General features: G+C 38.8%; 1 protein-coding gene across 1 annotated transcript in view; it reads left to right on the forward strand.

Annotated features, from left to right (window-relative positions):
- The window catches only part of COL19A1 (collagen type XIX alpha 1 chain), a gene marked incomplete at both ends in the record, with an annotated part of 383,978 nt that extends 358,928 nt beyond the window's left edge, over positions 1 to 25,050 (forward strand). Inside the window, 4 exons of the mRNA XM_080699922.1 lie at positions 377 to 443; positions 16,072 to 16,200; positions 24,681 to 24,758; positions 24,923 to 25,050. Of these exons, the coding sequence (XP_080556048.1) occupies positions 377 to 443; positions 16,072 to 16,200; positions 24,681 to 24,758; positions 24,923 to 25,050 (402 nt within the window). The remainder of the gene's footprint in view (positions 1 to 376; positions 444 to 16,071; positions 16,201 to 24,680; positions 24,759 to 24,922) is intronic.
- Between the last annotated feature and the right edge of the window lie 1,312 nt (positions 25,051 to 26,362).

The raw sequence follows: 26,362 nt of genomic DNA on the forward strand, positions 1-26,362 counted from the left end.
GGGAGGGAGGGAGTGCAGAGGGAAAATTCATGAAGAAAACATGTCCACTGACATTATATACGCACGTGAGAAAGCAGGGTCGCTCTCGACAGCCTGTGTGGGGAAGGGGGGAGGAGGGAGGAGCACAGGGAAGGCCACCGGTGCCGTGTGCATGGATGTGACCATCTTTATGGACTGCATTGTGATGTGAGACTATAACGCACCAATAAAAATGTAAGTATAAAAAATTTATTGCCCAATTGAGTCAACTGCCAAAAGCATTTTGCTTTATAAGTGTATCTGTACAGAAGTTTCAAGTGTACACACAAACCCAAAATTTCCACCCTATTAATTTTTACTATGCTCCATTTTAAGACTAATCTACTTCTTTCTTTAGGCTGATGTGATTTCATTTGAAGAAATAAAGAAGTATATTCATCAAGAGGTCCTAAGGATTTTTGAAGGTTAGGTTTGCTTTATAACATTTCTGAATTTTTTACTGATTTCCATCATTGTTAAAAAAAAAAAAAAACTCAGCATTCTTGAAAGATGGCCACAGAACAACCTGAAGAGATGGTTCATTTTATGATGGGGCAGCTCTGTTTGACAGAAAATACTTTCTAAGTTAAATCTGCCTCCCAAACTTGGGAGGCTAAGACTGGAGGATCACAGGTTCAAGACCATCCTCAACAATTTAGTGAGACTCTCAGCGACCTAGTGAAATAAAAGGGCTGAGGGTGTGAGGGTGTAGCTTAGAGATAGAATGCCCATGGTCAATCACCAGCACCACAAACAAAAATAAAATAAAATTGCCTCCAGAAAACATCCCCTCATCATGCCTGATTTGCAAAACAACATGGGGAAAGTATCTTTTGCTCTATGTGACACAGGTAGACTACCCTCCGTTCATAGGATAGTCCTTCGGGTATTTTTCACTATCCATTGTACTCCTTATCTTTTCTTCTATTGGGTAAATGTATGGAAGTCCTCCATCCGTATAACCCTTGGAAAATGCTTACATATAAATAACTCTCATTTGCCCAGGAGAATTTTGATTAAGGAACACTAGGGTCTTCTGATCTAGACCAGGGTCAGAGCACTGGCCTGCCAGTCAAACCCACCTATTTTTGTCTAAAATCTAAGTCTAAAAATGATTTAACATATTAATCCAAAAAAGAATATCTCGTGATATGTAAAACTAACCTGAGATTCAAATTTGTCCCTGTACATAAAGTCTTATTGGAACAGAGCCATGATGTTCCTTTACTATTTTTTGACTGTTCCACCAGGTGCAGTGGCACATGCTTATAAAACCAGTACTTGGGAGGCTGAGACAGGAGGATTGCAAGTTCAAGGCCAGCCTCAGTAACTTAGCAAAACCCCATTTCAAATTTTAAAAAATAGCTGGGCATGGTGGCACATGCTGGTAATCCCAGTCCTTGAGCGGCTTGAGAGAGGAGGAACTCAGGTTCGTGGACAGCCTCAGGTACTTAGTGAAGCCCTCTCCAACTTACTGAGACCTTGTTTCCAAATAAAGAATAAAAAATTGGGCTGGGGATATAGCTCAGAGGTAGAATTCCCCTGGGATGTACCCCCAGTACCGCAAAAAATTAAAAAATAAAAATGTAAGGGTTGAGGGTATGGCTTGAATGTAGAATGTCCCTGGGTTCAATCCCCAATATATAAGGCACTTTTAAATTTTTTCTGTTTTCACATTACAGGGGAAGAATTGAGTAACTGTGGCAGAGATCACAGGGCCAGCAAAGAATCAAACATTAACTGGCCCTCTGCAGAGGAAGTTTACTGTCTTTTGTTATAGATACTTTAATAGTTTAGCCTAAGACAGCATTGCTTTTTTCTTTGTCTCCTATACAGCCATGTATTGTTAACACGTTTTGCACTTAATTAACTAACAAACCAAGGTCTTCCTTATTCAAACTTTTTCAACTTAGGTGGTTTCTCATCGTGGCCTGTCTTTATTTTGAAAAACTAAGTGTGTGATCTTATGTTAATTCTTACTCGTGTTTATTCATTGTTCCAACCTGAAGATTCACTTTCCAACAGGGATAAAGGTAAAAGGGAATCCTAGCAAACTCTCATCAGCTCAGATACTCACAGCCTTGTTTAATAGTTTTGTGGCCCTCTGCAGGCTCAGAGCCTAATAGATCAGAGGCCTGAACTGGCACCGGAGTCCAGCTTTGGACTCATTTAATCTCTCAGCCATCCACCAGGGTCCTTGAGCAGGCGCCTTCTTGAAGGGGGAGCTACTGCCTGACCTTGGACCACTTCAGGGGTCAGAAACTCCTCCAGAACCCTATCACTGGGTCCTGCAGACATTCTGCACCACCAGCAGAGCTGGCTTGGTGGAATGACTCTGATATAGACCCACCAAGAGTGCCATTTATTGGGAGACGATGTGCCCTGCTGCAGAAGGTGCCATCCACAGGGACCAGGGATGGAGGAGCTTGCCCTCTGAGACCAGGGGCATGGTTAGTCCCATGGGTGTGAGGTAGAACTGAGGGTGATCACCAGTACAATTCCCACCAGCCTTCTCCCAGCTTCGTGCAAGAGCATCTGTTATTAACAAGATAGAGAAAAAGCTCACAGCAGGGTGCTGGAGCACTCAGAGCAACACTGCTATCTCCCTAGCTACAGCTCTGCCCCTGAAGTACCCAGCCTAAGAAGGCCCAAAGAAAAGCAGTCCAGAAGTAGCCACTGGCTTCTGAGAACACCTCAGCTAGAAGGAATTTTGCCCCGCCCTAGCCATGACCCACTGCCGCTCAACCTAGTAGGCACTGTAGTTTAAGAATCAGGGAGAAGCATCCAGCCATCACCCCACCCTTGTGACGGTCTGAGAAGCTCCAAAGAGAAACTTTCCTGGCAAAAGCCTCAATTTGCCTCCCTCTCTCCTGGAAGTCCCTCAGCTGAGAGGAATTTTCCCCAGCTCCAGCCACGACCCAGTTCTGATTGATCCCTGGTGATGCTATCGCTGCAAAAAAGGAGGGGATAAAAGACCCCAAGCATTTCCTTATTCCAGGACAAACAGCTAAGGAGACCTGAGGTCCTGCTCCTGGAAAGGCATGCAAATAGTAACAGCAGAGCAGAAAAAACTTTCCCTGCCCACACCGCACTATGCCACACCCACACCCACCTACACATAGTGTGGGTCAAGCCCACACCACATCTGATCACTCACTGCTCACAAGACTAGATGTCAGCACCACACAGGGGCTTCTGTAGTTCTTGTTTCTGCCTCCCCACCATGATCAATGTCTGATCAGAGGATCGGTGCTTCAGGCCCTACATCACTCCTGGAGCAGCCAATACCCTTTCAAGAAGAGCAGAGACCCTTTCAAGTAACACAGACAATCTCTATGATGCCTGAGAAAACCCCTTTCACCCAGAAGGGACCAGTGATCCTACTGTAGGAATAACGACACAGAGTGCACTCACATACTCCGCTACCTACACCACAACTACCTGAATTGCTAAAGTTTCCCACTCCTTATGAGGCAGAGACAGTCGTCTCTCCAGATCCAGTACAGTATGTGCTGTGCCCTAATTCACTAATCACAGCCAGAGAAGCTGCAGGAAAATTACACTGTGGTACCCAGCTATAAATAACATTGCATAACTGATACCCCCAAGATACATCTTCAAAAAAAAAAACCATATCATAGAAGTGGCAGGAATATCCATTACATTAGATGTGCAGATCTAACATAGGAATATAAGATATATAAAAAACAAGGTAATATGGCATACCAAAATAAAAATCATAACTAGTAACAGATTCTAAAGATATTAAGTGGATGAAATTATTGGTAAAAATTTTTATTTTTATTTTTTATTTTGGTGGTACTGGGGGTGGAACCCAGAGGCTTTCTACCTCCGGGCTATACTCCCAGACCTATTTCATATTTTATTTCAAAACAGGGTCTCACTAAGTGGCTGAGAGCCTCACTAAGTAGCTGAGGCTGGCTTTGAACCTGCGTGATCCTCCTGTCTCAGCCTCCCAAGCATGGGGATAATACAAGTGTGCGCCACCATGCCCAGCTTGGTAAAAAAATTTAAAAAAAAACATTTTTTAAAGCTTAATGGTATCCAATCGCATACAGATAAACAGCTAAATGAAATTGGAAAGGCAATGTAAGATATGAATGAGAAACTTAGCAAAAAGAGATTTTTTAAATAACCAAGCATAAATCTTGGAACTAAAGAGCTCTGTTAATTACATAAATTCAGTCAAAAACCTTATTGATAAACTAGATCAAATGGGAGAAAGACTTCCAGAGCTGAAAGGCAGGACTGTTGAAATATCACATTCAGACAAAAATAAAGAAACAATAATAAAGAGAGCACACAAAATCTTTGGGACACCATTAAAGATTAAACATCTGCATCATTGGCATAACTGAAGGGAAAGAAATAAAAGGTTAAGAGCATTCAATAAAATGATAGAAGAAAACTTCTTTAATCTTAGTAGATATGACCATTGAGTTACAAGAAGTCTATAGAACACCAAAAACACATAACCAGAAAAAAATTCTCACCAAAACATATTTTAATCATGCTGCCAAAAGTAAAGGACAAAGAATTTTAAAATCTGAAAGGGAAAAGTGCCAAGTCACATTTAAGAGAAACACTGGTAGATTAATAGTAGATTTTTAGCAGAAACCCTATTGGCCCAAGCATAGAATGTCTTTAAAATCCTGAGAGAAAATAACTGCCAACCAAGATTACTATACCCATCTGAACTCTCCCTCAGAATTGAAAGAGAAATAAAGACCTTCAAGATAAGCAAAAACTAAGAAAAGTCATGACCACAACACCAGTATTACAACATGCTTAAGGGAGTCCTGCACCCAGAAGTGAAGGTAACTATGATCATGATAGCATGTTAAATTATAGACCCCCAAGAGAAGAATAGTTATGTAAATGAAAATAGAATAAAACATTATTATTGTTGTATATAGGATCTCCACACTTCCCTCAAAAAATATATATATATAATTTGGCTGGGCGTGGTGGCACACACTTGTAATCACAGCATTCATGAGGCAGAGACCAGAGGATTGCAGTTCGTGGACAACCTCAGCTACTTAGTGAGTTATTTTGCAACTCAGTGAGACCTTGTTTCAAAATAAAGAATAAAAAATAAGCCTGGGGGTAGAGCTCGGAGAGTTTAACTACTCTGAAAGATGTTTACAGAACAGTCGACCAAACAACTACAAAATGCACATTCTTTTCAACAGTGCATGAAACTTTCTCTAGGATAGAACATATATTAGGACATAAAAATATTAAATTAAAAATTATAGCTTATGTCTTTTTCTTACTACAATGGAATAAAGCAGAAACTAACAGCAAGAGAAACTTTAGAAATTATTCAAATAGATGGAGACCAGACAGCATACATTTTTAACAAACAGTGGGTCATTGCATAAGTCAGAAGGTAAATTTTAAAATTTCTTGAAACAAAAGAAATTGAAACACAATATAGGAAAAACTGTGTTATAAAACAAAAGCAGTACTTAGATGGAAGTTTATGGTAATAAGTTCTTTTGTCAAAAAATGAAAACACTTTAATAAATAACCTAATGATATATCTTGATATCTTAGAGAAGAACAAGCAATACTCAAAATTAGTAAAAGGAAAGAAAAATAAAGATCAGAGCAGAAATAAAATAAAGTCTAAAGAACAACAGAAAGATCAATGAAGTGTTTGTTATTTAAAAAGATAAATGAAATTTACAATCTTTATCTAGACTAGTCAAATACAAGAGAAAATTCAAATAAGAGGTTAAAAAATGAGACATTACCATTGTAGTATAAAAGTTCAAAGAATTATTAGGGATTATATTTTTAAAACCTATATACTAACAAATTGGAAAAATCTAGAGAAGACAGGAAATTTTCTAGACATGTATGACCTACAAAAATTGAACCAAGAATATAAAAAAAACTGAATAGACCAATAACAAATAATGAGATTGAATCTGTAACAAAAAGACTTCCAACAAAGGCCCAAGATGAGATGGTTTCACTGCTAATTTGTTAAACTTTTTAAAAAAGAACTAATACTAATGCTCCTCAAGTTGTTCCATAGAACTGAAAGGGAGGGAGCCTTGGTGAACTCACTAGGCCAGCATTATCCTGTTATCAAAACCTGACCAGGATACAACAGCAACAAAACAAACATCTATAAACTAATATCCCTGTGGAACATAGATGCAAAATTCTTGGACGAAATACTAGCTAACTGAATTCAAAAGCACATCAAAAAGCTCATAATCATACATCATGTTCAAGTTGGTTTCATCCCAGGGATGCAAGGATGTTTCAACACATACCCAAATCAATAAGCAAAGTATAACACACAAATAGAATAAAAGTCACATAGTGATCTGAATAGATGTAATAAAAGTATGGTAAATTTTAACATCTCCTTATAATAAAAGCTTTACCAAATTAAGTATAAAGGATTATACTTCAAGACAACAAAGACTCTGCCAAACTCATAGCCACTTTCATACTGAAGGGGAAGAAGTTCAAAGTATTTTCTCTAAGATCAGGAACAAGACAAGATGTCCACTCTTACCACTCCTATCCGTTATAGTACTAGAAAGTCTAGCCTGGACAATTAAACAAGAAAAAGAAATATAAGGCATGCATCTTAAACAGGAAAAGAAGATTTTAAATACTCCCCATCTGTAAAATATATGATTCTATACATAGAAAAGCCTAATGCTACCACTATAAAACTATTAGAATGGGAGTTGTGATTTATCCCTGTAATCTGATTATGTGGGAGGCTGATACAGGAGGATTGCAGATTCAATGGCAGCCTCAGCAACTTACCGAGGCCCTGTTTCCAAAATAAAATTGGGCTTGGGGGGATGGAGTGGGGAGTAGCCCAGAAGTAGAATTCTCTTGTGTTCAATCCCTAGTAACTAACACACACACACACACACACACACACACACACACACACACACACACGAATACTAGAACTGATAAAGTATCAATATAAAAAATCAGGAAAGCAATCCCACTCACAAGAGTGACAAAAAACACCTACAAGTAAACTTAACCTAGAAGTAAAAGACCTCCACATTGAAACTTACAAAACACTGAAGAATGAAAAGATAGAAGGACCTCCCATAGTCTTAAATTAAGAGAATTAATATTGTTAAAATTTCCATAGTACCCAAAGCAATCTACAGATTCAGTGAAATCGCCATCAAAATACTGGAAGCATCCCCAGTGACTCCACTAATGATCAACACTCATACCTTGAGCTCTTCTATGGACCACCATGCCCTCCTCCAGCATCCAGATGCCCCTTCTAGACACAATCATGGAAGGAGGTTTCTTCCCACCAATCCCAAGACTGGATTCCAGTTGTATGATACCCAAACATACATCCACTCCAAAATTAGGTTAAATTCCTAATTTGATTGAATATATATTTATCAAAAGACCTTTGAGAAATTGAAGTTCAACATCAAAGCTGCCTGAGAGAAAGATAATACTAGAGGCCCAAGGAAATTAGGAGCAAAAGGAAAACTTTAGGTTGAAACTCAAAAACATGTATTTGCTGGCATTACTCTTCTTGCAGTTGTAGTCCACTAATGGTATGGATGCTGTCATGGGGCAAGCTCAGCTGGCCTGCACCTTCGGAGTAGCAACTCCTGGGAATAGGTGTCCTTTCCTGCCTCTCTAAGTCATGTCTGCCTGGAGGCTGACAGGTGCAGAGCCTTACCCACTCACTCACTTTATTTCCTCTCTCCTACATCTTTGTCACTCTCTTCCAACCTGGCTGGGCCCAGGTGAATGACTGGAAGCCCCCTCCCACACACACACTCATACAAGAGCCAGTGCTGCCTCAGAGGGCGTAGATGTCTTAGCTTCTAGACAGTATTCTAAAGAGACTCAAAAGGATTTTTTTCTCTTGAAACTCTTGACTCTGAGGCCCTGTATGTGATATTCTCTTATTTTATCTCTCTTGACACCATTCCAGCCAAACTGTCATCTCTCAAAGAAAATTGTACCCGAAACCCAGAATTTCATTATTAAGCACTTAAGTTAATTGGTCCCAAGATCAATTCAATTCAATCCATTTGCTTTTCCACTTAGAAGTCACCTTTCCCGTGGCTTCTGAATACCACTTAAAAAAAGGAAAAAAAAGACAAACTGCATTTTCACAAATCAGTGCTCTGGGGTCACAGTCCCCTTTTTAGAGAGCTTTCTATCTAAAAGCAAAGATTAATTTTCACTTGTTAACACAGTTACAGTTAAGGAGCACAGCTAAAGGCCGCACTTGAGTGATGCTGGTTTGCCTCCTTCTTAGCAGTGTCAGTGACAGCTCATGCTTAGCTCTGTTTCAGGCACCCCGCACAGTACAACCTCGGGAGCTTCTGCTCAGCAGGTCACAAACAGTCAGCAGGGGCCCAGGGGAGTCTCAGGAGGTCCCCGTTTTCCCAGGGACAATGGGCAGCTCTTTGGAACTATACACCAGGAAGCAAAACTTGAGCTCTCTTCTTGAAGTTTTCAATGCCTCTGAAGCATCCCCAGTGACTCCACTGATGATCAACACTCATACCTTGAGCTCTTCTATGGACCACCATGCCCTCCTCCAGCATACAGATGCCCCTTCTAGACACAACCATGGAAGGAGGTTTCTTCCCACCAATCCCAAGACTGGATTCCAGTTGTATGATACCCAAACATACATCCACTCCAAAATTAGGTTAAATTCCTAATTTGATTGACCAACAGGCCAATATCTTCTGACACACATGGCAAGAAGAGATGCCATCCATGTGTCTCACTTAGCATCTTCTGGCTTTATGAAGGCTTTTCAGCTACCTAAACAAATTAGGATCTTACCAGATCTGAGAAGTATAATTCTTGTTATGAAACCACCCTATTATACTTGGAAATTTACATCAACATTCAGGAAAAACTTACCAAGCATGCAGGAATACATTCAAACATCTGGCTCTTTTCATTCTTAGCACAAATATGGAGGCCACCACACCTATACCTGGGAGAAAAGGAAGGTTAAGACTGTCCCTGGACAGCATTTCTACTTCCAGATTTCCAGTGTTCAGGAAATCATCTTACCTATATTTTCTTCATTTTTCATACATCTATTTCATATACATACAAAATGAGTGTGAACATCTGTTATCCTGTTCTCTTGTTTCAAGATTATATCATCTTTTCTCTTGATAACTAAGATATTAATTTATATGTACAAATGTATATGTATATAGACACAGATCATCTGGTATCCACATCATTGGGATATATAGTTTTAAAAAAATATTTTCCATAATAACCTATTTCTTTCAATTTGCTGCTTCCTGATTGTTTGGGATACTGTTGTTCAGCTTGTAGAGTTTCCCTGCTATCCAGTAATCCTTGATTTTTTATTCATGCATTAAGACAGATTCTTAAAATTCAATTGAAAGTTATGAGTAAGTGTGGGGCCTCAGTGTAGGGTGGTTAGCTGGCCTTTCCAGGATCTTTATTTTCAGATTGGTAAGATTCTTCAGTGGGAACATATCAATTTCCTACCTGAATACCACCTCTGCAAAAAGAATGTTGAATGTTCATTTATTTCCCTTTTCGGTATGGAAGCCAGAGTCTCAGTGGAGTCTGGAGTTTCGAATGCAGAGATGGTCTATCTTCCCTTTTCGGATAATAAGCCATCAGTCTTGCTGAGGTCAAGAAGAAACAACTGCCCAGCTGTGTAGAAAAAGATTACCACTTCATAAAGGCTACTTCATAAGCACATTTCAACTAATTCTCCTTAGTTTTGTTATCCTCCTTCATCTCTGCTTTCAGGAGATGGCCAATTCCTGACCCTCTTGAGTATTCCATGGCTTAATTCAGGTTTCTTAGCTTTGGTAGAAAGGTTGGATCTGAATGTACTATGCTATCCATCACGCGGCCACCAGATTCTCAACTTTCAAACTCTTGCTGCTGTTGTTACCTTCCATATTTTCCCCATTCATATCTTGTGCCTTTTTTACCTTGGTACTGGGATTAGATCCAGAGGTATTCTACCGCCAAGCTATATCCCAGCCCTTTTTATTTTATTTTATTTTATTTAGAAACAAACTCTCGCAAGTTGCTGAGGCTGTCCTTGAACCTGCAACACTCCTGTCTTGGCCTCCAAAGTATTGGGATTACAAATGTGGACCACCACACCTGGATTATTTTATGCCTTTAAAAGTATGTTACTGTTTTTATTCCAGTGGTATTCCGGAAGTAGAGAAGATACATTGGCTCAGTCCACCACTCTTATCATAATATTACAAAGTGATATACTTACGAAGGTGGCTAAAGATTGTGCCCGAAATAAATGCAGTAGTAACTGCTGGGTTGTGATGAACCACACAGTAAGCATGAATCCACATGTTGCTGCTGAGTTAACCGTTGAAATTAAATTGAAAAAATTAAGATATCAGAGGAAATTATCCTTCTAATATTTTTCCCTTAGGAGAAAATTATATTTAATTTTTTGCATTTAAGAGACATATAAAAAAGCCCTGAAATAATGGAACCAAAAAATGACTTACAGAACATATCACTAAGTCCCATGAATAAAAGTTATTTAACCTTAAGGCTAAGAGGTAACAATATTACCAAGTATATAACTGATTTTCCAGTATTCTCAAATAATTATTAACTACTATGTTTACATAATGGCAACAAAAGAAAATAAAGTTGAAGTTATGCTAGAAAAATAGGCAATTAAACATTTGTGTATTAAGAGAAAAGTTGAATTAATCTCTTTGAAATAGTTACAAATTATTATATCTATTAAACAGAATGGTAGACATGAACCAGAAGACATCTGAATATCTTTCTTCTCTGAATAACTTAGTTTGTCATCCCATTAATGTCTGTCTTATATTAGTGAGCCCTTTTTCCAAGGAAGCTAAACCACTGGTCTCATTTGTTAGATTGACTGCTACGGTTTTTGCCTTGGCAGATGGAATCGTGTGTGTTTGGTTTATGCACACTTCTATCTAAACTGCTTAATTTCCTGCCTCATTAGAAAGCACAACCAAAAACAGTTTAATTGACTAAAGAGCTCTGAAAACAGAGGAAAGGCAATTAAGATAACAGGACTTTGCAATTCATTTAGATGCTCAGAAACATATTATTTTAAATTATAGAACATTAGCATAGAGTTCAGAATAGGTAATTAGCCTTGTGTTAAATGACTATTTCTGAATGTATCTGAAAGCCAGATAATTTATAGCTAGTTTTAAAATAATTTTTTTGCTAAAAATATTAAAAACCACCCAAAGCAAAATACCTGTAAATTAAAACATTAAAAAGAAATAATTACTACTATGAATATTTATGTTTAGACATTGGAGGAGTTCAAGGATATATGTTCCAAATAAAAGTATACTTAAATGTATAGCTTGAGTACAAAGCAATTATGCAGTTTCAAAACATGATCATTAAATTTCATATCATTATAAAATACTATTCTATAACTACATACTAACTGCACACTTGATTCATCTATTAAGTTACTACAATAAAATATTTTAACATCAAGCAAACATTCCAGGTCGATAGTCCAATAGTAATAAAAAATTTTACCAGAAAAGAAGTGATTAATGTCACTCCTTGGAACCCGCACCTTCAGGTAGTCATTGAGTCCCCGTCACATTCAGTCTGACACCGAGATGTTCTGTGGATGTTAAGATGTTGCCATTCTGCTTGCCTTGTGACTTATAAATAAGAGTGCAGGGGTTTTGAGGATAGTACTGCTAATATTTGATATATACTGGGGTTTTCCCTTGATTCTGTATGAAAAAAAATTGACATTCTTATGCAGTTTAAGGGCCTCTTTTGTCAATGTATTTTTGAAAGCCCGTAGGAAAGCAAGTTTTACTCGGAATAAATTTTATTCTTTACCAAAAACAATTTTTACATGAACTAAACCGAGTGAAAACACTGAAGAGTTGAAGCTACTTCTTGCAAGGTCTGATTTTACCTCTGTTTTATATAACCAGTAACTATAGTTTCTAGTGTGTTGCTATCATTTGGTTTTTATTTACAAATAGACACTAATTTCATCAGTAAGAAACTTTTCTGGAAGATCTGTCTGAACCACATCCAAGCTGAATTTTACATTTCAGATTTTTTACATACTTTAATGTATTCCTTTTTAATTATTTTTGTGGGTATTGAGGATTCAATTCAGGGACATTCTACCTCTAAGCCACACCCCCAATTTTGAAACAGGATCTCATTAAGTTCCTTAGGCTAGCTTCACACTTGTGATCCTACTGTTTCCACCTCCCAAGAATTGAGATTACAGGCCTGTACCACCATACCCAGCATTCATACATTCTTGAAAATTTGTTTTATGTTTACAGATAAATAATTTAAATTACTAAAAGAATTTGCCTTTTGGAGAAATTTTATGAAAATAAATGATGTCATTAATATTTATTATGAATGCCAGGTATGGTGGTACATCTCTGGAATCTCATCACATGGGAGGCTGAGACAAGAGAATCACAGGTTTACAACCAGCCTTAGAAACTTATCAAGACTCAGCAAGGTTTCTTAGCGAAACTTTGTTTCAAAGCAAAAATAAAAAAGGGCTGGGTATGTAGCTCAGAGGTAGAATGCCTCCAGATTCAATAACCTATACCATATCAAAAATACATATATATCATTAATCATGACAAGTATATACCCTCTTACAGTCTTCTATTTTAAACCTAATTACCCATATACTAGATTTTTATAATGCCATATATAATATATAAGAAAAGTTTAAATAAAGAACTCAATGGTAGATTATATTTATAACAGACCTTGAATTAGTCATTTTTCAAAATTACTTCCAAATAATAAAATATTGAATATGCTTTTGAGGTAAAATTTAACTGAACAATGGTATATGTGAAATTAATAATCAAGAATTCATTAAAGATAAGTGTAATTCTGGAGTGACAATTCAAAAAAGTAATTACTATTCCTAATCTGTTAAATATTACCAGCCAATAATCTTTTTAGTATACAGACCTTCTAAAAACATGAATTTTTCTTATTTAATGATTCCAGAACAAGTGCATTTAATGTATAGGGTAAAAAAAAATCCCTAATGCAAGGTTCTGCTTACAAAGACTATTTAGTTAACTTAGTTAATGTATCTTATTTCAAAACTTTTTATTTTTGGTGGTGGTACTGGGGGTGGAACCCAGAGACCTTCTACCTCCAGGCTATACTCCCAGACCTTTTTGTATATTTTATTTGGAAACAGGGTCTCACTACGTTGCTGAGAGCCTCACTAAGTAGCTGAGGCTGGCTTCAAACCCGTGCGATCCTCCTGTCTCAGCCTCCCAAGTGCGGGGATTACAAGCGTGTGCCACCACGCCCGGCTCAAAACTTATTTTCAATTGAATTTTATTCACATTTACATTCCTGTGTTTCATTTGCCAGATCCTTAAAATCTCATTAGTATACCAACAATGGATGCTTTCATCTCAAGCCTTGTGACATTAATAACTGTCAGTAGTTGTATCCTACAATGCCAGCTGTAAAGAACCTTTCACAGCTCTTGCTGAGCCGATCTCCAGGACCTTTAATGCTTCCTTTCTTCCCTGGATACTTGTTTCAGGACCCAGATCAACAGTGTTAGACTCCAGGAAGTTTGGTGAATGGATAAAGAACAATGACAGTGACGTGTTCCCTGAGGGAATGTCATTGCTTATTTAGGAAGTGTTTAATTCATTAAAAAAAAAAAAAAAGTTGCCTCACTATGTCCTCATAACTGCTTTTCTTTAGTTTAAGTGTTTTTTCAGGGTCACAGAAATTCATTTCATGGCTTCTATTGTGTCTACAGTTGGAACTCAGAAAATGCTCGTCTGCACAAACGCAAAATTCTTTTCTTTGGCCAAATAGACATTCTTCTTGCTAAAACTCTGACTAAAAGAGGGACACACTAACCAGAAATACAACCTAAAATAAATGAATAATGAGGTATATAGTAAGATATCTTCTTTAAAAGGTAAATTAGTGGTTGACAAGGTATGATATTTGCCCACTCTGTAGCTTAAATAACGAAATCAGTGAATATAAACCTAATGGCCAGCCTCTCAACAAACAAAGCTCTATTAATAACATTTCATTCAAGTTACATGCTATTTGAATTACCTATTGCTGTTTAAGAACATACCTACAAAGCCGGGCTTGATGGCACACACTTGTAATCCCAGCACTTGGGAGTCTGAGACAGGAGGATTCCACAGGTTCGAAGCCAGCCTCAGTTATTTAGTGAGACTCTAAGCAACTTAGTTAGACCCTGTTTCGAAATAAAGTATAAAATAGGTCTGGGAGTATAGCCTGGAGGTAGAAAAGCCCTTGGGTTCCACCCCCAGTACCACACACACACACACACAAAAAAAAAGAACATACCTGCAAAATGTAGTGGCTTAGGACAATAAGTATTCATAAGCTCACATCTCCTATGGCCAGGGACTTGGAGGGTTGCCTGGTTCTTTGGTTCTTGCTCCACATCTATAAAGAAGATGTGGTTAGGCTTGTTCAGCTGCAACCACTTCAAGGCTTGACTGGGGATGGTGATATGCCTGCAGACTCAAGCAAGTGGCTGTCAGCAGTAGCATAAATTTGTCCCCATTTGGACCTCTCCTTAAGACTGCATAGTAGTAGTAGCAGTAGTAGTAGTAGTAGTAGTAGTAGTAGTAGTAGTAGGTTGTAATTATACATTATAATGAAGTTCTGAGTGATGGAAACAAACATGCACACAGCACTTGTGTGCGTCCCTCAGGTCCCACCCCGCTTCTTCCCTCTCTCCATACGTAATATCAAAATTGGTATTGATAACTTCATGTATGAACATAGCATTATTTGAATTTATTCTTTCAGCAAATATCTCCTTTCATCTCCCTACCTCCTTGCCCAAATCCCCTTCCATTATTGTACTTGTATCTCCTCTTATTTATCTAAGTCCTTGTTTCCCAGTCTCTCCTGGGATGGGTTAATCTCACTTAGCATAATATTCTCTAGTTTCATCCATTTTTCTGTAAGATGATGTAATCCCATTCTTTTATGGCTGAATAAGATTCCAATGTGTGTATGAACCATAGTTTTGTAACCCATTTATCTACTGAGGGACACAGGCTGGTTTCATAGTTCAGCTATTGTGAATTGTGCTGAAAAACCCATGGATATGCATGTGTCCTTTTAACAAATGTTCTGACTTCAGTTCCTTTGGGAAGATCCCCAAGAGTGGTAGAGCTGAGTCCAGTGGTAGTTCAGAGGATTAATACCTACAATATACAAAGAACTTTAAAAACTTAACACTAAAAAACAAATAACCCAACCAAAAAGTAGAAATATAAATGACCAATAAATATGTGAAAAAAAAAGTTCAACATCATTAGCAATCAGGGACATGTAAATCAAAACTGCACTGAGATTCCATCTACCTCCCTGGGACTTCTTGAATGGACCCCTACTCGCAGCTGGTTTCCTCCAGCATCTGAGAGGAAGCAACTAGGAAGCCATGGTGCCTTTTATGACCTATTCTCTCTGATTACACATTGTCAATTCTTTTTTTTTTTTTCTATTCATAAGAAATGAAAAGACCAGCCCCATTTCCAACTTGGGAAGGCAATGTCAATGAATTTGTGAATGTATTTTAAATCACTACACATAAATTCACTACATCACTAGAAAATACCTTAAGGTCATAATTAAGATTACTTTGTAATGTGAACTTAAATTCTCACCACAAGAAAACCAGAAATAAGATTCCAAACCAGTGTTCTTTGACTATACTGCTACATCTCAGGAGTACTGAAAATTCAGAACTGCTGAGCAACACAGCTGTTCTGCCTTAAATCAAACAATTTTGTACAATTGATTTTGTTTCTCATCAAAAATATTAAGCAGTCAGACCAGTGGGTAAGTTAGATGTACTTAAATTGGAAATTGGATGTTAAGTTCTATGTAAATTTTTTAAATGAAATAAAAATATTTCCATTACATGATATATTATTTTTTCTTTCATAAATAAAGAGAGGATGGCAGTGTTTCTATCCCAGCTCAAGCTGCCAGCAGCAATGTTGGCTTCTCAAGCTCACGGGCGGCCTGGTCCACCAGGGAAGGATGGATTACCTGGGCCACCAGGAGACCCGGGACCCCAAGGTAAGTCTTCAAGTATATTTGTTTACCATTTTTAGCCCAAGGTATTTATAGCATACTAATCACATTTAAGGGAATATATATAATATATATTCATAATGTAAAATGAATATGGAATGTCTTGTTAATATTTGATTTTCAAGAAGTAAATATTTATTAAAACTTCAAATTTAAAATTGACTAATAGGGTATATTCATTTGAGTCACCCCTCCATGCCACTCTGGCATGGGGCTGTATTTCTATTTTCTGTATTTCTATCTTTCTAATAAACTTCTTTAAATCTTCAGCAACTCTCCAAGCTATGTATATTTATCCTTAGCTCAGGACAAGAACCCATTTTTTTTTTCTGTTTTTGGTCATTTTGGGTTGTGTTGTGGTTTGAGGGAAATTGTGTCTGGGACCCCACAACTATATTCTCCCAAACTGTAAAAATAAATAAATAAATAAATAAATAATAAAAATAAAATAAAATTGACTAATAATTACCTGCAACTCTAAATGCATTTTCATAATATTTAGTAAGATACTAACAGCAATAATGTATTTTTCTATATTATTATTTAGGAATTTTTAACCTAGGAATCCTATAGTTCTCTATGTTTCCTTTTAGCAGTAAGTTAGATAAGACTCATCATCTTAGACTCTTAAGGAAACTGAACAAAGTCATAGATGATTCTACAAGTGGTCTTTTAGGTCTAAGTCATAGTTTTGCAAAATTTTAGAATATTTTTGTTTAGTAGAGCTTGTAGATCATACCTTTAGAATGTTAATGAATTCTCCCTAACTTCTAAAATCATTAAAGCCAAACTTTAATTATGCTGGCATAGTTTCCAGATGTAGCCAGACAGTCCTGCCATACCCAGAAGACAGGGAGAGTTTGAACAGACCTCCTAGCAAAGAGGAAGAACCCCAGACTAGGTAGATGATTGATTCTCAGGTTCTGGATAAAGTCCTGAGTCATTCTTACCCTGATAGAGAAGAGAGTTTTCAGTGATGCATCCCTGGGTGACTCCAGATTGAGTGTCTGGACTTGCCAGAAGAAGCCTCTGCAGGGACGGGAATACATGAGGGACATCTCCCCAAGGCAAGAGTCCTTGGCAGCTGTCAGAGTCTTACTCAGGAGATTACCAACCTGAGGTGAGTAGGCAGTAGAACCCCAGCTTCTGGCTGGCTGCCACATTTGTTACTGTGGAAAGGCTGGTTCTGGTCAACCCAGGATGGGAGCCAGTTAGTTGAGAGTCAAGGATGTGGTAGAGAAAGAACATCTCTAAGTGAAGCTTGCCATTTAGAAGATGTAGTACTGTCTCATCCTGAAGGCAGTCTTGAAAGGCTGTTTGAGGAGTAGGGTCTGTACAGGCACTGGGTGAGTGCAGACTGCTGGGAGCCTTCTCATAAGTAGAGGTAAGTAGTCAAATGATGCAATCTGACTCTAACTGCCTAGCCACAAGATGCTTTCCAGTGCTGTAGAGATCATTATTTCCTCGGGTTACTCTTGTAACTCACGTGCTGTTCCTGACAGGCTAGATAGGGGAGCCACCCCAGGCCCTACTATTAATCATCAAACCCATGTAATGAGAGAACCATACTTCACCTGATCATTATGAAAGACAAGAGTCAGGTGAGGTTAGGTAGTCCTAGCCAGGCATGGTGGCACAAGCCTGTAATCCCATTATTTGGAAGACTGAAACAGGAGATTTCACAGGTTGGAGGCCAGTCTCAGCAACTTAGTGAAACCCTGTTTCAAGATGGATGAATGAATGAATGAACGAATGAACGAATGAATGGATGGATGGGGATGTAGCTCCAAGGTAGAATGCCTCTGGATTCAATGCCCAATACCACCAAAACAAAAACAAAAAAATCAGGGAATCTCATGTGAGATCTGGTCTAAGTGCTTGGCTTCAAAATTGCTTTCATTTTCTTAAACACATGTTCTACCTTTCTCTTAGATCATAGGGAGGTTTGATAGATAGTTGGAAGAAAGCGTAGAATCAGTCGGGGTGGCTTTCTGTGTGTACACCATTGTGCAGAGGGTGGTTATTATCTATCACCCGTTAGGTCTGTGCTAAATTCAGAGCACACAAGAACTGGAAGATTTTGAAAGTCCACCAAAGACCTCAGTGCCTCAAACCAGACTTAATACTGATAGGAGGAAAACAGTGAACAGATCTTCAGATGGTGGTGTCCGAGAGGACAGGAATAATGGGAAACTGGGATGATCAGGGGAAACGGCTTTGGAACTGGAGTCACCTGTTCCACATAAATACTCAGATCTGGCTGCCCTCCCAGGAAGTCAGGAATCTACCTGGAAGATTGCTCAGCCAGGAGCAATTCTAAATCAACAGCATTGGTACAGGTTTTGGAATTAAGACTTCCCTTCTCTTTTCCAAAGGATTTTTACGGGTCTTACCTACTACTCTGCCTTGGCGACATCATAGACAACTTCTACTCTGGCTAAGACTTTTCAACACAATTCTTGAATTTGAAGGATTTCTCCATATGGTTTCCAGTTTTTAAGCCAATTTTTACTAAAATTGGAAAGACTTTTGTCCCATCATTGGGTTGCTGACAACAGACACCCTCTGACTATAATTAGTAGTTGTCAGCTCAACCTTTAGTCCCACCGTGTTACTTCTGACAACAAACATATCTTGACCAAAACTTATTAGCTGTCTCTGAAACCTTTTGGTTAAATTCGCTAGAAATGCAGCAGAAAAGTAAAACTTGCAAAAAAATAAGCTTTGCCTATTGTCATGCTGTGCTGATAATCCTATGTAAGTGCACAGAGAAATCTTACTTTAAAAAAAAAAAAAGCTGCTGCTGTTTGATTTTTGGTGCCTCTGCAGGTGGGTATAAGGAATTTGAAGAGCGCTCTTTGGTGAGTAGGTAGGTGTGCATTGCTCAGAAGATGAAGCAGTGCCTGTGACTTCAAAGCTCTTCTCTGATCAATTTAAAAATATTCTCAAAAAGAAAAAAATGCAGATGAAGCCACTATCTATCACAGTGACCATGCCAGCCTCACGTGCTCTTGGCTGGATTCGTTCCGCTCCTCCCAACACAGCACAGCTGAGCCTGGAGCGAGGCCGCAGCACAGAAAAGAGAAGGCTGTGTGGCTTCCGGGGGCCACGTGGTGTGTTCCACCCACTCGCGAATTCTGCTTGGACCCTGCTATTCTGAATTTTCTAAAAGAGACATGGTTTTTCTACTGTTAATAAGGAAATTTAAAATTAATTTAAAAATTTTGTAATTAATTTAAAATTAAGCGGTTTGGTTTGAAACATGCACTATAGAAGAAGTCTTTCCAGGTCTTCTTGTGTTTAGGAAAGGGGCCTTGTACAGTTTCCTGTGCTTATTCTGAGAAGCAGCTAACTTTCCTACTATAGGCGTATAAAGCAATGAGAAAAGTTGATGTTGAGTTCATTAGAAGTGAGAAATCCAGGTTCAAAAAGGGTGGTTCTGCTCCTATTCTCATTCTAATAATGAGAACCTCTAGATCCTGTTTTAGCAGTAGCAGGATCTCCTCCTCCTCCTCCTCCTCCTCCTCCTCCTCCTCCTCCTCCTCCTCCTCCTCCTCCTCCTTCTCCTCCTTTTCCTTCTCCTCTTCCTTTGCCTCCTCCTTCTTCTTCTTCTCTTTCTTCTTCTTCACTTTCTTCTTCTCCTTCTTCGTCTTTTTCCTCAGGAGATTGAACCCAGGGATGCACTACCTCTAGGCCATTACCCCAGGCTACATCCCCAGCCCTATTTTATCTTTTTAATTTGAAACAGGGTCTCACTAAGTTATCCTGCACTGGCCTCAAACCTGTGCTTCTCCTGTCAGCCTCCCAAGTACTGACTGGGATTACAGGCATGCACCCCCGTGGCAACATAGCAACTTCTTTTTTTTTTTTTTTCCCCAGTACTGGGGATGGAACTCGGGGGCATTCTACCTCCGATCTACACTCCCAGCACTATTTTTTTTTTGTCTTTTTATTTTTAACAGGGTCTCACTGAGTTGCAAAGGACCTCACTAAGTAGCAAAAGCTGTTTGCGATCCACAATCTTCCAGTCTCAGCCTCCCGAATGTGAATGCGGGGATTACAAGCTTGCACCTTCTTCTTAAGGAATACAGACATTAAATTCTGAGTTGAGTCACTTAGTTCACATTTTTTCTATAGGGTGACTGGTGATGTCTTATTCAAAAACCTTTCCAGAGGATCTTGATTTTAGTCATCCCTTTGGCTTCTGAATATTGCCTTCTCTTTGTGCATTGGAATGAAAACTTGCCCTGTGCTCACACTTCAGGTGTATAGATTAGGCCCAGTTGCTGGTGCTGCAGGGGAGCATGAGAACGTGCTCCATCAGGATAAAAGAGCCCTGAGAAGCACAGAAGCAGAATCCAGCTGGGCTCACCTCTATAACTAGAAGAGGCAAATTTTCTAAAAGATCTTACTTTCTTGAGTGATTTTTTTTTGAGAAAACTTTATTTAAGCTTTCTCACAACACAGCTGATCAGCTGATTCTCCATAAGTGCCACACTTGCAAGCAAGCCCTTTCACTTGAGAAAGAACCCCACATGTGGGGTTACTCGGAGGGGGTATACATTCCACGCACCCTTCATCACTTTTAAAGGATTGGGAGCAGTTGTTCTTAGTTTTGAGCTCTGAAGTTAAACTATTACTGATTTAAAATGAAGGAAAGTCTTCTGTTATTTATAGCCCAGTGGCCCATGGGGTAGTTTGTGTGATCGGTATAACTTTAACCTTGAAATCTGTTTGCAGTGGGGGCTTTGAAAACGGGAAGGGTGCACATGAGTGCATTAGGGACACTGCTGACAATCAATGGACCAGAACCTGTGGCCATGAGGCAGGCCCCACGTGAAAGACTGTTCCTTCCAAAATGCCAATAGCACCCTTTTTCAGGTATCATTTGTCAAGCGTGCATAGAAATGCACAGATATACTTTTATTTTATTTTTTGCCGTGCTGGGGATGGAACTCAAGGACATTCCACCTCCAAGCTACACCCCCAGCCCTCTTTTTTATTCTTTGTGTTAAAACAGGGTCTCACTAAGTTGCAGAGGGCCTCACTAAGTAGCTAAGGCTGTCCATGAACCTAGATCCTCCTGTCTCAGCCTCCCAAATGCTGGGATTACAAACATGTGCCACCACAGCCAGCTCAGATATACAATTTTAGAAGTAAATCTCTGGAGTTGAAACTCAAACCTCCCTATTGAAAATCAATACAGCCTACCACCTGAGATGCCACACCAAGCACCATGTTTCTCCATGGCGAGCACTTCCACATGCCTTAGATAGGACACTGCTGTGCACTCTGTTTTTGCATGAAGCTATGGTGAGATGAAGTTGTCATACTGTGCACTTACACTATGGAAGTACTTTCCTATGGAAGTACGTGTCTGCTTGCAGACAGATCTGCCTCTTCCAAATTTAAGGAGAGGCCTTCATATTCTTTTAATCTCAGCATCTGGGAAGCTGAGACCAGAGGATCGCGGTTTGAGGACAGCCTTAGCTTCTTTTTTGCGAGTCTGGGATGGAACCTAGAGGCATTTGACCTCTGAGCTACATCCCCTGCCCTATGTTTTATTCTTTATTTTGAAACAGGGTCTCACTAAGTTGCAGAGGGCCTAAGTAGCTGAAACTGTCCACGAACTGCGATCCTCCAGTCTCAGCCTCCTGAATGCTGGGATTACAAGCGTGCGCCACCACGCCCGGCCAGCCTTAGCTTCTTGGTGAGGTCCTTTGCAACTCAGTGAGACCCTGTTTCAAAATAAAGAATAAAAAATAGGGCTGGAGGTGTAGCTTGGAGGTAGAATGCCCCTGGTTTCTATCCCCAGTACCAGAAAAAATAATAATAAATGATAAAGTGAAAAGCTAAGTTCTAGAAAATGAAAAATGTTATTGACTTTGTTAGCATTCTCACTGGACATTTTTGTGTGAAACAATTATAAAATAAGATGCTATGGCTTTATAGCAAATGTTGATGATTTTGTGAGAATTTCTGTCTGAAGCTTTTATATAAAGCCATTATAAAATAAGATGCGTTCTAGCCACTGTCATAATTAATGAGCTTGGGACCTTATTATAGGAGATTCAAGAGTTAGAAGGCTCTGCTGTACTTGTGTAATTCAATGACTTTATTACTAACCAGTAGTTACTAACCAAATGAACTAAGAAATTTATACATATAAATTGTTATATTTGACAGGAGGGCAAATGTGACCTTATATAAGTATACAAATTATTATTTCTTGTTTTGTGATATGTGCACTATAATCCATGTGGGATAATATGTTTTTGCATTATATTAAAGTCTGAAAACTGGATTTAAACTAATTATGTAGGATTTTGCAGATATATTCTTCATTTGGAACCATGCTGTAGTCTTGTTAATCTGCTTACTAATCAAAAGTTCATATATCTTTTGCTATTTTTCTTCCTCTTTTTTATCTTTTGATCTTAAGTTCTTCCTGAGATCACCTGGGGGTCAACTTTATGTAATACTAAGGCCTGGGTTGAGCTATTAAGTAAATCTCACATAATGAATGTTATTTTGCTCTAGAAATAGCTAAGTGATGGGTTTGAAGGTGTTTCCAGGTGGCCCTAAGCACATGCTTCTTTGTGGTTCACATATGTCAAATGAAAGCACTTGTATCAATGAAATCCTGTAAATACTTTAGATCTGAATATGTGTGATCCTAGACTATGGTGCCACATGTTCATCCCACTGTTCTTCCTAGAACCTAAGACTGTATTGAAGATCTTGCAAACAATAAATGTGTGAATATTTCTTGCTTAATGTATTTCTAATATATTTCCATATCATACATTTTTCTCATTATTTTGCTTTGATGGTCAGGGTACACCTCTAAAGCAAAAAGAAAAATAATAATAACTGTGTGGAGGTTGCATTGCTAAAGTTCTTTAGATAATCTATGCACTGATTTGACAGGGAGTATTCAGGCTTTCCCTGACATGCTCTGCTACAATACACTCCTCTATGACAAGGCGTAGCCCTGTTAGGGCCTTCTGAGATGCTGCTCCTTCCACCCTTGCTGTGTGTCTGCGTGGCTCTGCTACTTAGTGAGGCCCTTCACAGCTCAGTGAAACCCTCTTTTAAAACGTTTTTAAAAAGACTAAAAAATGGCTGGGGGTGTAGCTCACCCCAGTACTGCAAAAAAAAGAAAAGAAAAACACAACAACAACAACAACAACAACCTCTGTTTACCATCACAGTGAATCTCTTATAGCACAGAGCATTATCTTCAAAGTATCACAAGGATATCAATATCTAAAACACAAATAAGCATATTTTATGCTTATGTAAGTCACAGAAAAGAGTTTCTGGAGGCGCAAATTGTATCTAGCTCAGGAAATAAGCATATTCAAGAAACAGAACGTTTTTCTCTTAACATGTACAGAGATCTTAAACCTAATCCATTCTTTTTCGTGGTGTGTGTGTGTGTGTGTGTGTGTGTGTGTGTGTGTGTGTGTGTGATGGAACCTAGGTCCTCATACATATTAGGCAAACTCTTGACAACTGAGCTACCCCCAACCGTTGTTAAAGTATCTTATGTTGATAAAGGATGTTTGGGAGGATCCCTCAGTCTTTCCCCTTTTCCTACATTGTTGATGTTCCTAGTCCTTTGGAGTTATAAACTGCCATGTTAAAACATGAGGCTGTTGCTGGGCGTGGTGGTGCACGCTTGTAATCCCCGCGCTTGAGAAGCAGAGACAGGAGTATCGCGCAGGTTCGAAGCCAGCCGCGCTGGTTTAAGAGACCATGTTTCCAAATAAAAGATATAAAATAAGTCTGGGAGTGTAACCCAGAGGTAGAAGGGTTCCATCCCCAGTACCACCAAAGGAAAAAAATAAAAACCATGGGGTTGCTGTTCTAATTTTTTTATAAAAAGATAGTCTTCTAAAAGTCAATAATTTGATAAATATCTGACTCTTAAAATGCATTGATTCACATATCTTCATGCATTTATTGTCATTTATTAAAATCGTGAGCTGTTTGTTCCTTTCATTTCCCTTCATTGATGGGATAAGGTCTAGATTTTTATATTATATTGTCCCCAATGTTAAGCAGAACTCTTAGTATTTTTATTTAGCCAGTATCTGGCTTTCAGTCAGAAACCCTGTGATAGAGACCTCACACACCTTGTCAGAGTTATTTGAAAGAAGATATTAAAAATCAATTTGAGTTATTTGGGTATGATTTTCATTTCCCCAAAAAATTTCACTATCAAGAATTTGCCTATTTGGGCCTTTTTATTTTAGCTGTATATTTTTAAGATCCTCATTTCCTTTTTTTTCCTAATCTAATATTTAATTTAATATGTGGCTAATGCAGAACAGATGGCTAATATATGATTTGCGTTAAGTGAAGAAACTGCATAAATCACACAAATTCAGAAAATGGTCATTATATTGCTGAGTTACCATAGGACACTCTTACCTTTTCTCTCTCTTTCTCTCATTTAGGTCACCGAGGACAGAAGGGAGAAAGAGGAGAACCTGGAATCGGGCTGCCAGGCAGTCCAGGTCTTCCCGGGACTTCAGGTAGTACTGATTTTATTTCCTGACACAAGCAAGCCTCTCTAAATGGGAACTTGCTTCCCTGTGGTCCTTACATGTCCTGTCGAATGGTTCGTGTTGATTGGAAGGAAGGAGAGTGGGTGATTGATATATGACCTACATTCTAATGGGATGTTGTATCTCACTAGCCCTGGGTTTTCCAGGCTCACCAGGTGCTCCTGGGCCCCAGGGCCCCCCAGGACCCAGTGGAAGATGTAACCCAGAAGATTGTCTCCATCCCGTGCCTCGTCCCCATCAGCGGACAGGTGGAAAATGAACACACCTGAGTTTCAGGAATAACTTGGTTCCTGGTGATACCTCCTTGCCACTGGAGCTATGTATTTTCTGTCAAACTCTTACAATTTGTGGACTGCTTTTTTATTTTCTTTCAGTGTAGGTCAGACATTAAAAGCAACAGTTTGAATTTTCTTCCTATGATGATTACAAATTGATTTTTTAAAATTTTTCCCAAATTCATTCTATACATTTTGCCTTATCATTACTATTATTTTTCTTCAGTTTTGCATGGAAAATTGCAAGCACGTCTTGTCATTAGCTTTTCTTCCAAAAGAAATTGCAAAATATAATTTGGCAGACTGATGATGATGTACGTTTGTAGACTCATTAACATTGGTTGACCTTTTATTTCTGAATTTTAAAGTAGCAGACTTATCTTGAAGTTTCTTTAGTGTTAAGTTTGCTATCATTGCTTTTTTAAAAAAACTTGTCAATTGTTTTTGTGACAATGCATTTCTTCTATTGATTTTTTAAAATTTTTTACAAGAATTCATATGCCATCCTATATCCATCCTACTTATACAAAAATTATATAGGCAATAAGAGCTTGTTTGGTAACGTATTTTGGAAAAAAACACAGGATATTTATCAGGGAGCCCAGAAACTCGCCATAGCCAACTTCTGAAATGATCTTGCCTACAGTTTTTATAATGAGCTCAATTCAAAGTAATCACCACCGACATGAATACATACTGCATGGGGGAGAATGAGCAAATGCCAATTGTTTTACGAGTTCCAGAGGGAAAGCCCAGCATTTCTCATTCTCTGACAAGAAGAAAGCTGTTTTCCCTAAGAGGTGTTCGGTGGTGAAGGCACCAAGCTGTCTTTGGTACTGGTGAAGTTTAAACAGTCTAGCAAGATATTTGGCCGGTGTACCCATTGTCTTTCTGACATCGTGACCCCCAGACTTTAAGAAAAGAACTGGCAGCCAGAACAAGGGACAGAATTCGCAGCAACTGGAAGAGCAGCCTACCTGCCCTAGAAGGTGGATGTGTGGTGTCAGCAGGTGCACATTGGGAAGGTGAAGCCCGATAGCTCTCATGGAGGAGAATGTTTCTCCTGAAGCTGCAGCAAGAGGTGCGGGACCACACACACAACTCACGCGCAGAAGGAAGAGCTGACACATGCCTTACGACCACATGCTTTCAAAGAAACCCAACTACAATGCTCATCGACAGCAGTGCTAAATGCCGTTTGTGTTGCCCACCTGTACAGTAGGTTGAGAAACTGTTGGTTGAAAACGACTGATTTTACAGAGTAGCGGGCACGAGGATGCTGCTGAAATCTATCTG

This window comes from Muscardinus avellanarius, assembly GCF_963383645.1.
Source record: "Muscardinus avellanarius genome assembly, chromosome: 8".
Classification (NCBI taxonomy): Eukaryota; Metazoa; Chordata; class Mammalia; order Rodentia; family Gliridae; genus Muscardinus; species Muscardinus avellanarius.